Source organism: Nematolebias whitei, chromosome 5 (genome assembly GCF_014905685.2).
Source record: "Nematolebias whitei isolate Nwh7 chromosome 5, NemWhi1, whole genome shotgun sequence".
NCBI classification, from domain to species: domain Eukaryota; kingdom Metazoa; phylum Chordata; class Actinopteri; order Cyprinodontiformes; family Rivulidae; genus Nematolebias; species Nematolebias whitei.
This window is the reverse complement of record NC_056502.1, coordinates 2,496,231-2,511,213: the sequence shown is the minus strand read 5'-3', so window position 1 is coordinate 2,511,213 and position 14,983 is coordinate 2,496,231. Positions and strand designations below refer to the sequence as shown.

At 40.9% G+C, this 14,983-nt stretch overlaps 2 protein-coding genes across 2 annotated transcripts in view; both read right to left on the bottom strand.

Annotated features, from left to right (window-relative positions):
- Positions 1-14,983, bottom strand: part of crppa (CDP-L-ribitol pyrophosphorylase A) — a 45,039-nt gene that overhangs the window by 4,894 nt on the left and 25,162 nt on the right. The window lies entirely within an intron of this gene.
- On the bottom strand, positions 2,021-3,776 carry LOC119409223. Its single transcript, XM_037676066.1, has 2 exons — positions 3,048-3,776; positions 2,021-2,572 (listed from the first exon to the last, which is right to left on the bottom strand). The coding sequence occupies exons 1-2, from the start codon at positions 3,561-3,563 to the stop codon at positions 2,099-2,101; spliced, it is 990 nt and encodes a 329-aa protein (XP_037531994.1). The 5' UTR covers positions 3,564-3,776; the 3' UTR covers positions 2,021-2,098.

Here is a 14,983-nt window from a genome sequence, read left to right as displayed (position 1 = left end):
TTACAAGCACAACTGCTCCAACAGATGGAATTACAAAGGAGAAAAAGCGTTTGGCGTTCAGCTCTTTTACAGCAACTATCCCTACCGATACGGAGGCACAATACCGCCATTCAGCGTCGCCGTCGCCGGTTTTGGATCAGACCTGGACGCACTGCTGGCTGGTGGGAAAACTTTGAGAAGGAAATTGTTCTCCCACAGGAATGGCGTGAGAACTTCAGAATGTCACGGTCGTCATTACTGTCGCTCTCGGAGTTACTCCTTCCTTACATTCAAGGGAAGAGTACTGTAATGCGATCTCCAGTCTGTGTGGTCAAAAAAGTTGCATGCACGCTATATTATTTGGCTGACGAGGGAAGACTGCGTAAAACGGCCAATGCATTTGGCTTATCAAGACAAGTAGTCTCAAACATAATTAGAGAGGTGTGTAAGGCTATAACTGTGTACTTGGGACCATCTTACATAAAAATGCCAACAACAGAGACTGCTGTGCGTGCACTTGTTGAGGGATTTGAGCAGGCTTATGGTCTCCCTCAGTGCCTTGGAGCTGTGGATGGGACTCATGTGGAGATAAAGCAGCCATCAGCTAATTCTACAGAGTACCTAAATAGGAAGGGGAGGTTTTCTCTTAACATACAAGCCACCTGTGATTACAAGTACAGCTTTATTGATGTAGTTGTGAAATGGCCAGGGAGTGTGCATGATGCCAGAGTTTTTGCTAACTCCACAATAAACACAAATCTGAAAAACATGAAGATTCCCCCCTGTCCAAGACAAATTGTGGAGAACGAAGACGCTATACCCATTTACATACTGGGTGACCCTGCATACCCACTTCTACCTTACCTGATGAAAGAATATGCTAACGGAGGAAGCAATGTTCAGGAGCAGTACTTTGGACTTTCGTTGTGCCGAGCTAGAATGGTGATTGAATGTGCATTTGGAAGACTAAAAGCCCGATTTGGAGCCCTGAGGAGAGCCATGGACATCAATATGAACGATCTTCCATTTGTTATATATGCATGTTTTGTGTTGCACAATTTTTGTGAGGCATCAAAAGACACTGTGGATGAAAACAGAATAACTGAAGCTATTCAACATGACAGGAACAATCAACCGGACACACAGCCAGTGGTCAGAGGAGACAGCTTGGCAGCAGAAGGAAAGCGGGTCAGGAGAGTCCTCACTCAGTGTCTGGATCCATAAACACAAAAACCTGTGAACTATTTAGCAGACTGCGTTGTTTTTTCATAAAAAAACGTTATAGTTAGCACCATGTATGTTAGAGAATTTTTAAATTGTTTTGTGCAATGTTATTGCATTTCATTCTATTAATGCATGAAAAGCTACCACCCAGGATTTAGATACATTATATAATAGTTTGTAGCTCATTAGACAGACTTTTAAGTGAAATGATTTTACTTTTCTCTCTTAAAATTGGACCTGTAGTGTATTAAATAGTGCTGCCAATACTTTCTGATGAACATGACTGTATTTGTAACTGATAAATGTCATATTCACAAAAATTCACATAAAGAAACTTGCTTTTAAAATGTTTGTCAATTTATTCAAACGAACACACTTAACATGTTCTTATTTTGTGTTTCATTTATGAACAGATCAGATTATAACAGATCTACAACAGATAAAGCTTTTTAAACATGGGAGAAAAGCAGCACAGTTACTGTACACTTTTAAATCAGTGATGCCCAAGTCCATAACTTGGGAGCTACCACAGGTACATTTCAGCTGCATTTTCTTCAACAAACCAGTATGAAATAGCTGATTTCAATCATCAGTATGTATTTGATAGTGGTGTTTTGGAGAAATACATCTAAGTAGCAGTAGCTCCCAAGGACTGGACTAGATCACCACTCTTATAAAGATTCACGTAACAAAAATGTAAATAGTTAAAGTATTGTGCAATTGCTACATTTTAAGCTTTTCACAGTATGTATAAAAAGATAGCAAACAGAAAAAAAACACTGTCAGAGTAAATAACACTGTGATTAACAACCTGACATGTGTGCAACCTTGTGCAAAAGTGGAACTTGTATATACTTAACTGTACCAGACTTGTTTCGATGTATAAAACAGTACTCTACTGGTCATTAAAAAGGGCCTGACTGAATGAAAATTGGTCAGTGGCTTCAGCAGGTGTGTGGAACACAGCTTCAGTGTTCATAGTGTTTCCTGGTCTTGTGTTTTGACATGTTCTGTCAGAAGTGGAGTTGTTTGGGTATGGGTAATTTGCTGAGTTTTGGTGGACAGAATGGTGGGCCATTGTGTGCGAATACATCGGACCTCTTGGCTCATATGGCATGTAGTGTGGTGGTTGTGCAGGTGCATGAATGACCTGTTTCAGAAGAGAAAACCCATCAACAATCGATGTGGTAAGTCTTTCCAGTGTATTGGACATTTTTGAATAGTTTTCGGATGCTTTTTGTTCTGATGTCTCAATGATTTCCACCAGTCTCTTTTTCACACGCTGGTCTTCCTCAAGAGCATTCAGCCACTGGGTCTCAGCAGGCAGCTTTCTCCTCAGACGGTCGTGTCTGTGTCCTTTTAGTTTTGCCTTCAAAAGAGAAATGAAAATCATCACAATTAAACATAAAAAAGTAAACCTGGATCATGTTGATGTTGTACTTTTCACATCACTTCTACATAACAATATGTAATAACAGCGTATCCAATGTTTGCTATATGTCTTAAAGTGTATTTTGTACCCACCACCCCATCAAACTAATGAATATGTAGGCCTAACATAATATGAGATGAGTAAGAGCATGATGGTGTCATTTCTTTTTTGCAATAATAATAAAAATAAATCAGCAACCCGTACACAGTAAAATATAAAAAACATCACATTCCAGCCTCCACTACACACCTCAACTCTTGCATAATTTTTAACACACATATTGCCTTAACTGTATTTTTAATAGCAACACAATTCAACAAACCTGTTCCGTGAATTATAGTACATCCAACAGATGAACATTTACAGCAAAAGTACTTTTATTTATGAGGAATGGACAGAAAAATATACGTACATCAAGCAGGTCTCTCCTCTCCTTTGAAGTAGGACCCACACTGCTTTCATTATCAGACCCTGTGTCTGCTACATCCATGGTAGTGGAGGAAGAAGATGTGGATGGTGAGGGTAGGGTCCGAGAATGATCCAGGTCAGCTGTTTCAATACCGGAGGATATGGTAGTACTAGCTGGAGAGCCACCCCAGATTTGTTCGCACAGTTCGAAGTACAGAAGAACCACTCGACCGTGTCCACTCCTGCGTCCTGTATCAACAGCATGGCGATATTTACCTCGGACTGCTTTCATTTTTGTTGTTAAATTCCCGCGCGTGATGTCGGCATGTGAATGGGGAAACTCGTCGGAGGACTCCGTTGGGTAATGCTCTAAAAAAAGCGCTAAAATATCAACATACTTGTTCTGACAGGATTCCCAGTCGACATTTTCCTGAGTTTTATTAACTTTGTACTCCAACACGGTATTTAATAGTAGTTCAACCTCGCGGTCTGTCCACACAAACGAACCTCCAGGCGCCATGATTCAATACTAACAGGAAGTTGTGGTTGCTTTGAAGGGTTGTGATTTGCTGATATACGTTTCACCTTTGCACTACACTGCCTCCTATGGGTTGGGCATATTCTTTACAACGCTCTGTGGTGAACATCACCGGGTTCATGTAGACGATCATTTTCTCTATCCGAACATGTATGTACGGCGATATTTTTTTGCGCGGATATTCGTTTTTTCAAACACCAGGCTACGTGTGTACAGGGCCTCAGAGTGGAGATGGTCGAGGGAACCACGGGGGGGAATGCTCCAAGTGTGGCATGTGGCACATGTGCACTCCAGGTGGCTGCAGTCCAAAGCTTTTCTGCACTAACAACAGTTATAATAAATATAACAGTTATAATAAATAACAACAGTTATAATAAATGTCAGAGAGCAGAGTGTTTTTGTGCTGCTCACCCTTTTTCAGCTTGTAGGAGCAAAACTAATTAAGTCCAGGCTCCAAAGAGACGTTAGTGTGTTCACCAGTTTGGACTAAAGCCCCCAGTATACTGCCGCGTATGTCCATATGCAGAGGTACGAGCATACCCCTCAGGGCATGTCCGTGCGAAGCTCAAATTTTTACGACCGCATACGCGTACGCGGTGTCGCACAATAAACTGCCCAGCGAGGGACTGTTTTGTATGCAACACCAATGTATTAAATTCCCCTTTCTTCCTCTCTGATCTGGTCTTTTCTTTAGTTTTTTTGCCAAGAGGCAGTGATCTCTTCCTCCTCCGTTGATGCCATGACTGAAATGGTGACAAATGGAGGAATTTGTCACGAGCAAATTAAACTCAGGTCCAGCGTGGCTGCAGGAGGTTCTGGAGAGTTCCTGGTGGGCTGGGCTGATGTGCAGGCTGTAGAGCCAGCACTCTATGTTTTTTTATTTATTTTTTAGATCTTTTTATTAACAACATATAAACACAGAACACCGCTGCGTGAGGCTGCCAGCGCTATTTTTTTTTCTTTTTTCCGACCTGTCAATCAATCCAGTAGGCGTGTCAGCAAATGACCAATCGGCGACCTCAATTTGTCCTGAAGGTAAACGCCCCTTGTCTGTGAAGCTGCTCTGCAGCTGCTCGGGGTGGACACTGGAGTATGAAGTCTGAACTCTCTGCGTACCGTACATGCGTACGTACGCATGAACGGACGTACGCGGCAGTATACTGGAGGCTTAAGTGTCATGCACACGATGAATGCAGCTGAGGCCTGCATCAGCGTTGCCAGATAAATTTAAAATGTCTTATTTACCCCCTCCTTATGTGCACATGTTCAACAAACAACACATACCTCATCTTAGAGTATCTTTAGTCAGCACATATGACAGTTTAGGTCAAAATACTATCATTTTAAAGCCACAGTACTATAGTTAATCATTTCTTATCTGGCAACTCAACTGACATGAATTCAAAAAGCGTTCAATACAAAAACTGACATGAAAACTACAGAATTTCCATGTAAACCTGCTCATTTTTCCCAAACAGAAAACACTAATGTTTCCAGAGGTGGTTCTTGTGTAAACGGGGTCTTATAGCAGGTAGATCACTTTGACTTGGTCATTTTAAAAGGAGCTCCATGATGAAAAAGTCTGGACACCCCTGAATTAGAAGATATGCTGATGATACTAATTACACTGGATTAAGTGATCATCAGCAAGATTAACTACATCCATAGCAGCTGATGTTATGGAAGTTTGCTGCTCTTGAACGTCCAGTTGTTCATTAAGGCCTCCTTCATACCGGATGGCGATCTTAATTCACTCTCTACAAATCCATACGACCCATTGGAATGTGGCCGGATCGCAGCAAATTTGGAAAACTTCCTTCACTGTGAAGACAGTCAGGAGTCAGCTACTCTTAGTACTCGACAAATTGTGTTTCTTGATAGTTCCCACATCCACAAGGCATTTTCCTGTCATCATCACACTCTATACATCAGTAGCGTGTACACACGACACGACCACATACGATTGTATCACGCTTCAGGCCCCCCTGGCATGACTCTTTCAAAATGTGTCATGATGTAACGACACAGTAGGAAAATCCCACCACACTGGCACAATGCCTCCACCACAGGTACCACCATCGGTGCTAGGTTGTTTCCACAAGCTGTTCATGATCAGTCAAGCCTTGGCATGAGGCCAACTTGGTCAGGCCTGAAGACTGAGCCTGGTGCACCGGGGTCATATACTACCACGACATGCTCCACAAAGACCTGCCACCATGGTGATAACCATCACAACCCTTGCTATAAATGTTTTGCAAATGCTTAAAACCTCCACAGCCTCAAATACTTCATCCCACTGAGACGTCACTCACCAAGACACTGCAAAGACAATTCCTGCTCTGGTTGAGGTTTTATGTCGTGGTGGGGTCGCCATCAAGTGTGAAAGGGTTCTACCACAATGTAGACCATCTTAGATCTGAATACACAGCATAACTTGCCGTGTCCCGATCTTCATCCAAGATTTTGCTGATCCAGTTTTAGAAACTGGAAAGAACCAAATCATTTAATACGTTTTAATCACAAATCAACTGACAGATTTGACTAAACTTTGACTTTGACTGTAGCCTCTAAATTCCACAAATCTCATGTTCTTGTACTAATTAAAGGAAGTGCTGCACAAACAGGTCTGGTCCATGAAGGCCCCCTCAGGACACTTTCTGGGTTTTTTGAAGGTCCATGCCTGGACAGGTACGAGCTCTTTTTTTTTTTTTTTTTTGGAAAAGTCTATGGAATATTTAGAATGTGATTTCTGCCTGTTGTTTCTTATAAATGTTGCTCTTATTAAAGAGCAGTATAGGACTGTAGAAAACCACTGACAGATTAGAGGAGCCCGATCTGGACTACAGTAAAACCTATGATGCTCTTTACATATTCAGACAGAGTCTAAGACCCACACACTCTGGACTCATGTCTTTGTGGGAGGTTTTATTTTGTAGCTGAACAGGTTTTAGCAACATGTAGTTAACATGTGGAGAGTCAATTATTTGGTAAGAATGTAATTGTTGCCTTGGGAAATAAGAGAAGATCTAAACACTTGAGTCCAAGTTCTTTCAACACCTACACACACGTCTCTGGTCTACACAACAATCAGAGTAAACATTAAGCGTGCACATTTATGTGGAGCCATAATGATAGAGGCTATTTGAATTCATGTTTAGGGACAGAGAGCTAAAGTAACATGAAGTGACAAAGATAATTATTTTATATTTGGAGATAAATTACCTTCAAATGATGTTTAGTGTTAATTTTTACTTTGGTGTCTGTGCATTAAGTCACTCAGATTCTGCCTCACTCCATCTGAAAAGGGTTGATGTAGAAAAATGAATGTGGATCTGTCCCACCCTACCTTTTTTACTTCCTCAGGAGTTTCCACAGAGCTGCACACTTTTTGAAAGAACGCAACTTTTGTACTGATCGCTGCTTTTCAAACCTCGCTGAGAAAACAAGTGCTGCCCTACAGCCTTTTCACGGTACAGTGACAAAGCTCTTTCAACGTGGGTTTCCAAAATATCCTGTCTGGAAAAATCCACTGGACAAACAAAGTGATTTGTTAGTCACATTTAACATGGCTTCTCTTCCTGTAAACCCTGCTAAGAATGATTCTGTGGAGGTCTGCATTTCCACTGGATCCCTTCAGTGAGACTTTTTTAACAAGCTCTGGTGAGAGAGGACTTTGTTTGAATGCAGAACACTGAAAGACATCCTTCAAAACACTGTGTGGAACAACGGAAGCTTAGTTGTAGGGGTATGAAGCCATGAAAAGCACGGGTGGGATTTACGAGCAGGGACAGACCAAATTCTGTGTGCGGTGAGAGACACCCTCCAGCACTCGCGCTCTCTACAGACGCCTCATTTACTTATCACTGTATCACTTACAAAACAGGAGGGAAGCCAAAAATGCTCCAGCTCGCAGGGCATCTGAGGTCAGCTGCAGGTGCAGGAAGATTTCCCAAAACAAGACGTTTGTTGCTACTTGAGTTTTCAGCAGCGCACGTCCTGGCCAGTGATTAGTGCCCCCATCACTAATACAGGCATGAGCTCATCCTTACAGGAGCCAGTAAAGCAAAGTGACGCACCAAGGTGCAGCCTGCGCTCAAGGTCAACCTTTATTTATACAGGTTAGTCTCGTTGAGCCACAACGACCCATTTACAAGAGTTCAAGAGCACAGATGAGGCACAGACAACAGACGATCATTTAAAGAGCATGTAAAATGAAAAGTAAATCAAAGAAATGATATGAAAACTAAACAAAAACAGCTACATTATAAAACGATGTAGAAAACTAAAAACAGGAACACGCGTTGATTTTTGCCATGAACTTAACATTTATTTAAAGTCCCTTAGAGAGGTCAAAGGTCGAGAGCTTCAGGTCTTTTTACAAGATATTCCAGGAAACAGGAGCAGAGTAGGAGAAGGTCCTTTTGTCTAGTTCAGTCCTCACTGAGGGAACACTGCAGGTAATGATGTCCTGAGAGCGCACGCTGTAGCTGCACTCACACAGAGACATGTAGGAGGAGATGTATGGTAAATGGACTGTACTTATACAGCGCCTTTCTATCTTATTTCAAGATACTCAAAATACTTTACACAACAATCTGTGCCTCATGTACCCATTCATACAGCTCTATACTAGATCTCTACAAAGACAATTGAACAAATCATTCTAAAGAGACTAATCAGAGCTTTATCACATTCATACACTGATGGGACACACATCAGAGGCAGTGAGGGGTTCAGTGTCTTGCCCAGGGACACTTCGACATGTGACTGCTGGTGGATTCGAACCCCCAACTCTCGCATTGGAGGACGACTGCTCTAACCACTCAGCCACAGCCGCCCCAATACATGTATGAAGGCAGCAGACCAAGAGGTACGGCAGCATGATGGCTCAGTGGTTAGCACTGCTGCCTCACAGCAAGAAGGTCCTGGGTTCAATCCCCAGTTGGACCTGGTGTCTTTCTGTGTGGAGTTTGCATGTTCTTCTCGTGCTGCGTGGGTTTTCTCCAGGTACTCCGGTTTCCTCCCACAGACCAAAAACATGCATGTTAGTCTGCCTTCAGGCCCAGGCCTCCCTTACAAAAGAGATCTGTGATCTCAGTGGGATTTATCTGGTTAAATAAAGATTAATAAGTGATTTAAAGATGAAAATGTACCAGTGGGAGAGTCTGCGTGCAGTTAATGGTGACCAGTTAACCAGTGGATACTGGGTGCAGTGGTGGGTACGGTAGTTACAGCCAGTTATGAATCTTAGTGCACCATGATAGACAGCATCCAACATCTGCAGCATCCAACATCTGCAGCATCCAACATCTGCAGGTTCTTGTAGGAGCGTTCATGTAAATAATGTCACCTTAGTACCCCCAGCTTGTACAAACTTAGCACTGTAACAACTTTGTAACAAATGAAATTCATATTTTTGGTGTTCAAACAAATAAAGAGTTTATGCTTTTTTGGCTAAAGATTTTGAACTTGTCCAATGGGTCATTAAGTTAAAAATAAAATATATATTTTTTTAAATTAATAAACAAATAACTAAAAACCTTCTCAAAAACCAGAGCTGTCAGCAAAGACAGACAAAATATTAGTAAAGCCCATCACAAAGAGAAACGTACGGCGTGGACGTGTTTGGACAAGAGACAGAAAAGTTCAAGATGATGTAATGAAGACATTTTGAAATAGTTTGAGAAAGGACGAGAGAACATCTCCTAAAGAGCTGCTCATCCAAAACAGAGCCCTGCTTTGCTCCTGAGTAACAACATGAGAAGTGTTTTCTTCTAATGGCTGGAAAAACATACAAATATAAGCCAAGTCCAGTGATGATAATACATGAATTAGTTTGAATTATTCTTCATTAAGTGAAAATAAATGTTTCCTGCAATTAAACAAAAAAAGACCAAGACCTTGGTGATCGTTGAAAACATCAGATTAAAATGTAAAGCTACGCTGCAGCAAAGACAACTTTAACTGTCCTGGCAAAGGACAAGCCAAATATTTACAACCCAGTTATGAAAATGTTGTTAAAGTTTAAGTAGAGATTAATTTGATATGTAGTTTTACACACTAAATAAAGCATCTTTGATTTCTCATTCAAACACCAATAATCAATCTGTAGGTGGTGAAGTGCTCAGAGTTTTGCCTTAAGGCACTTGGGCATGCTGCAGGGACTGGGAATTGAACCCCCATCCTTCCAATTGGAAGACGGCCACCATTTATTACACTCTGGGCCACAAGGACCACTGCGAGCCAAAAAGCATCACTGACCTGGTAAACAAAAGCTTTTTCTCTGCAGAGCTGCACATTTCTGCAACACAACAGCCAATAAATCAATCATTAATAAATACAAACCTGGAGCCAGGACTGCTGTGGGTGGCCAGAAACAACCCAAAATCAAGTGGCAGAACAAATATACGCGTGTTTGCCCAACGTCTGTGTGATTACATGTTTACGTTTGTGATGAGCTGGCCTGCGTTAATCCTTCCAAAGAGCACGCCGGCTGTTGGAAACACAAACTCTCTCCAGGAACCATCCCAGGACTGTCTGCAAGAGCCCGGGCAAAGTGGCCGCAGCCAAACCTGCGCACTCGCTGCTCCTTTCAATCTGACAAATCAAAGCTGGGTAAACACGGCTTGGTATGTCTCATTCTACAAACCAAACTCCAGCGGTCAAGTTTCACACATACCAACACACATCTGGAGCTTTTTGGGCATGCATGTCGAGGCGGTGCAAATCCTTCCCAAGGCTCCGGCTATAACTCTCTACAATTCATCAATGAGGAGGTGAAAGATCCCCGAGCTTCTGTCTGCGAGGAGATAGAAAGATTCCACACAGGGAGCCAAGTAAGCTAATCCACTGGGCTCTAAGAAAAGTCTAGGACATAAATGTCAAAACTATTCGTTATTATAATTGTCAGTATTTTGCTTAAATGTTCTTACGCTCAACTGATACATGCATATGACAAAAAGATCAATGCACGTGTTTTAGATGTTGCATACGGTCTTTAACGGGGATGAATAAAACCCCTTTTATACAAACTAAGATGATGACAAAGATTCAGAGGACATTCAAAATGTCAGTGCTCATTTATCAGAATGAGTTTAACACCAGTTAATTACTCGTCCGAAGACACATGCGGGATTGTGGGAAAAAACTTGGACATGTGCTGACAGCTGTAATCTCTAATCTCCTGTGAATCCTGCAGGATGCAAACAAATCCAGAGCCAGAGCAGCAGCAGCAGCTTCACTTGCAAGGTTTCGCCCGTTTGTCTTACTTGACTGAAACACGATTAGCTTGGCAGATCAAAGGTAACGTCCAGAGAAGAAACTCGTTTAGTGAAGTCATTTTGAAAAACAAGATTCTGGAAGTGTGTCATTTCTCTGAAGAGCATTAACTCCAGGATCTTCTGAAACGTCCAAGTAAATCCTGACTGTTTACGTTTTTAAAGATTAGCTTTAGGTTTTCTGACAAATGATGATGTTCGGAGGTGTCAGCCGAACACACTGAAACTCCTCAACTGTTTTATGATTTGTAATAAAAACATGCACAGCTTGTGCACGTGTACACGAATCTTTCCACAAGTTCAGCCGTTCCTGTGCAAGCTGAGGCCAAACAAAACTTACTCTTAGTTCTGACTGTGGTGTTTATAAGACTGACTGGTATAAAACGTGTCCCACTATCGCTGTCCAAACTGGTCCTTTTCATTCACTAGAGAAACTGCACTCCTGCAAAAGTGCAGTGCGAGTGCTTATTGCAGGCGAACTCACTGAAAAACAGCTAAAATCAGCTAAAAGAAATGCTGAAATGTAGCTGCAATGAAAGAACAAGCCTAAATTAGAAGAAGAAAGCAGAAAGAACACATATTTGATGAATTATGTATAAATAAGCAGAAAAATTTAGCAAATTAGCTAAAAAAAAAAAGGGCTGAAATTTGAGAAAGAAAAGCTGAAAAGTAGCTGAAAAGGCAAAAAAAAAAAAAAACTACCGGAAGGACGTGCAAAGAACCTAAAAAGCTAAAAAAAAAAAATGAAAATGGCTGAAAAGGCTAAAATTGCATCACAAGAGCTAAATAGTAGCTGAAAGAGCAGAAAAAGCTGAAACTTGGGGAAAAAAAGCTGAATGAAGTGGATATTATCTGAAAAAGCTGAAATTAGCAGAAAGAAGTTAGAAGAAGCACAAAAATGTTGTAGCTGGCAGACAGAATCTGAAAGAACAAAACAGCTGAACTTTTTATTTATTTGCACAAAGAAGCTGAAAGAAGCTGAAGCAGAACAAAATGTGAAAGGAGCAGTAGAAGGTTGTAAACACATCTAAAGGTTTGAAGGATGGAAAATGAGCTCAATTCATTTTCTGTGAGACAAAAAATGTCAGAAAAGGCTAAATATTTCAAAAAGCTAAAGCTGCACCAATACCAAAAGTCATAGCTGGATTGTCCTGAAAGAGCTGAACGTTGTGATTTATGATTTGTTGAAATAGCTGAAAACTGAGGGACGAGAAAGATGCTGAAAAAGGTACAATAGAGTGAGAGCTTCGTAAACACTCACACAAATATTAGTATGCCAAAAAGCTGTACGTAATAAGCATAGTGCCACTGAGCCTGTTGACCATGACACTAACCTGTTCAATAAAGGTTGGATGAATCGATCGTACCTTTGGGAGTAGATTAGCATCTTGACTGTTGGACGTTTTCCTCGTGTTTTTCTAAGTAAAACATTAAATGAGGCTTTTTTAATGATCAGGGAATCCATCTGGCTGATGCTTGGAGTATTTGGGGGTATTCTAACAAAAACGTTCAGAATTGTCCCATTTTTCTTGTGATCCAGTGTTTGATTTTGTCTTAAGAGTCGAGACTGACTCGTCAAACTCTACTGCAGACTCTCACTTATCCAGCTGAGAACAATTATGGATTTAGTCTGAGAAAAGTAGGTTTAAAGCACCAAAGTGACGGTCTTTGACTCCACGGGTGTCTCAGCAGCAGCATCACTGGGCCGTGTAAAGTTTCACCTGTCTGCCTTTCAGACCTACATCTGAATCGCTGGAGAAGAATAGGCCTATAGTGTCCTCTTCTTTTCCTGTTCCTCCCTTCCTCCTCCCCAATTCTTTCTCCTCTTCTTTTTTTCTTCCTAATCTCTTCTCAGGTTTAGGATTCCCGGACCGGGCTCTTTGAGGAGCAGGAAATATGGGGTTAGGTAAACATCAGGGCTCTCACTGCAGGGATTACAACAACCATACATCACAGTGACAAGTCTCTTTTCAACAGATGACAAGTCACCAAGACTGTGTGTGAAGGGATCCTATGACACTTCCTAACACAGCGGCAGCCATTGATAGAACACACCATCTGCGTTTTCACAACATCATGTCAGTTGATGAGGATCTGGTGTCTTGAGTACTCTCAGCCAACATCTTTGGACTTTTGCACGTTGCCGCGCTTGATGTTTGGCTTGTGGGCATTTTCAGAGAGGTAACAACAAACGGAAAATGACTCTAACGAAGAGATTAGATCACAGGTCCTTTGAGAGACACGGCTGTTCATTGCCCATGACTTCATGTCACTTTCTCCTCTTGACAAGATCTCCACTAGTGAAAGAAAACCTCAAGGCATCAGGAAGACGTCAGCAGCTTCATCTTTTAGGAAACACAAAGAAAGGAAATTGTTTTCTAAATTTTAAATATCTAAACGACCAGCAAGTCAAGAAGACTATGAACCAACATTGAACTCCCGTCTGTTGCTCACTGGGTTGAAATGATTTAAAACCCGTAAAAAGGCCCATAATGGGCCTGCTGGTCGTTTATGATGGGTTTTTAACACATTTATAAATGTTGACTCAAGGTTGGATTTCAAAATGACATTCAGTAAACAAGTGTTGGAGGGAAACTTTACTCTTAATTCAGCTTTATTCTGAGGAAGTGGAGCAGAGCTCAGGATTGTACTGATGTTCTTGTAACTTTAGACAGTATACAGGTGCATCTCAAAAAAATTGAATATTGTGAAAAATTAAATTTTTTGTTGACCATTTCAGAAATAAAACATAAATTATTATTATTCATTACACAAAAAGTGAACTATTCCAAGCCTTTATTTTAGTCATGGAGTTCCTCAAGGTTCAGTGCTTGGACCAGTACTCTTGACGTTATATATACTGCCATTAGGTAAAGTTATTAAGCAGCATGGGAAACATTTTCATTGTTATGCTGATGATACACAGTTTTATTTGTCCATAAAACCCAATGAATCCAATCAGCTACTTAGACTACAAGCATGTCTTAAAGACATAAAAACCTGGATGACCCTTAATTTTCTGCTTTGAACACAGACAAGACTGAGGTTTGGGTGTTTTGAGCATCTTTGGAATAAAATTAATTAAAAATCTTGGTGTTGTTTTTGATCAGGACATGTCTTTTATCCCCCACATTAAAAACGTTACTAGAACCTCCTTCTTCCACCTGCGTAATATCACTAACATTAGAAACATCTGATCTAAAGATGATGCAGAAGAACTGGTCCATGCATTTGTCACGTCTAGACTGGACTATTGCAATGGTTTATTATCTGGGTGTCCAAATAATTCTTTAAAACGTCTTCAGTTGATCCAAAATGCTGCTGCCAGAGTCTTAACTGGAGTTACTGGGAGAGATCATCTCTCTCCAGTTTTAGCTTCTCTCCATTGGCTCCCTGTCAAATCCAGAATAGAATTCAAAATCTTACTTCTAACCTACAAAGCTCTCAACAACCTAGCTCCATCTTATATTACAGATCTTATTGTTCCATATTTTCCTAACAGAGCACTTCTCTCTCAGACTGCAGGTTTACTTGTGGTTCCTAGAGTTTCCAGCAGCAGAATGGGAGGAAGATCTTTCAGTTCTCAGGCTCCTCTCTTGTGGAATCAACTTCCAGTTTCTGTCCATGAGGCTGACACATTGTCCAGTTTGAAGACTGGGATTAAGACTTTCCTTTTTGATAAATCCTATAGTTAGGGTTGGCTTGTTATGCTGCTATAGACTTAGATTACTAGAGGACAAACTGACCTCATGTCCTTAAATGAATTGTTAAAATTGAATAGTTTTCATTTGATACTATTTCTATCTTAACATGTGATTCTTGAGCTGCCATTGTGTATCTGTTCCTACCAAACCCAGCCGGTCGAAGCAGATGGTCCTCTTGTCCTGATCCTGGTTCTGCTAAAGGTTTCTTCCTCATGAGGGAGTTTTTCTTTCCACTGTCGCCTTCATGCTTGTTCAAGATGAGAGTTCAGTGATGGAGTTAAACTCAAAGCTGCTCCTCAGATAAATAATGTTAAATTATTATTTTATACATGAATGTTTCTGTTAATTATTATTTTATAGATGAATGTTTCTGTTAAATTATTATTTTATAGATGAATGTTTCTGTTAATTATTATTTTAT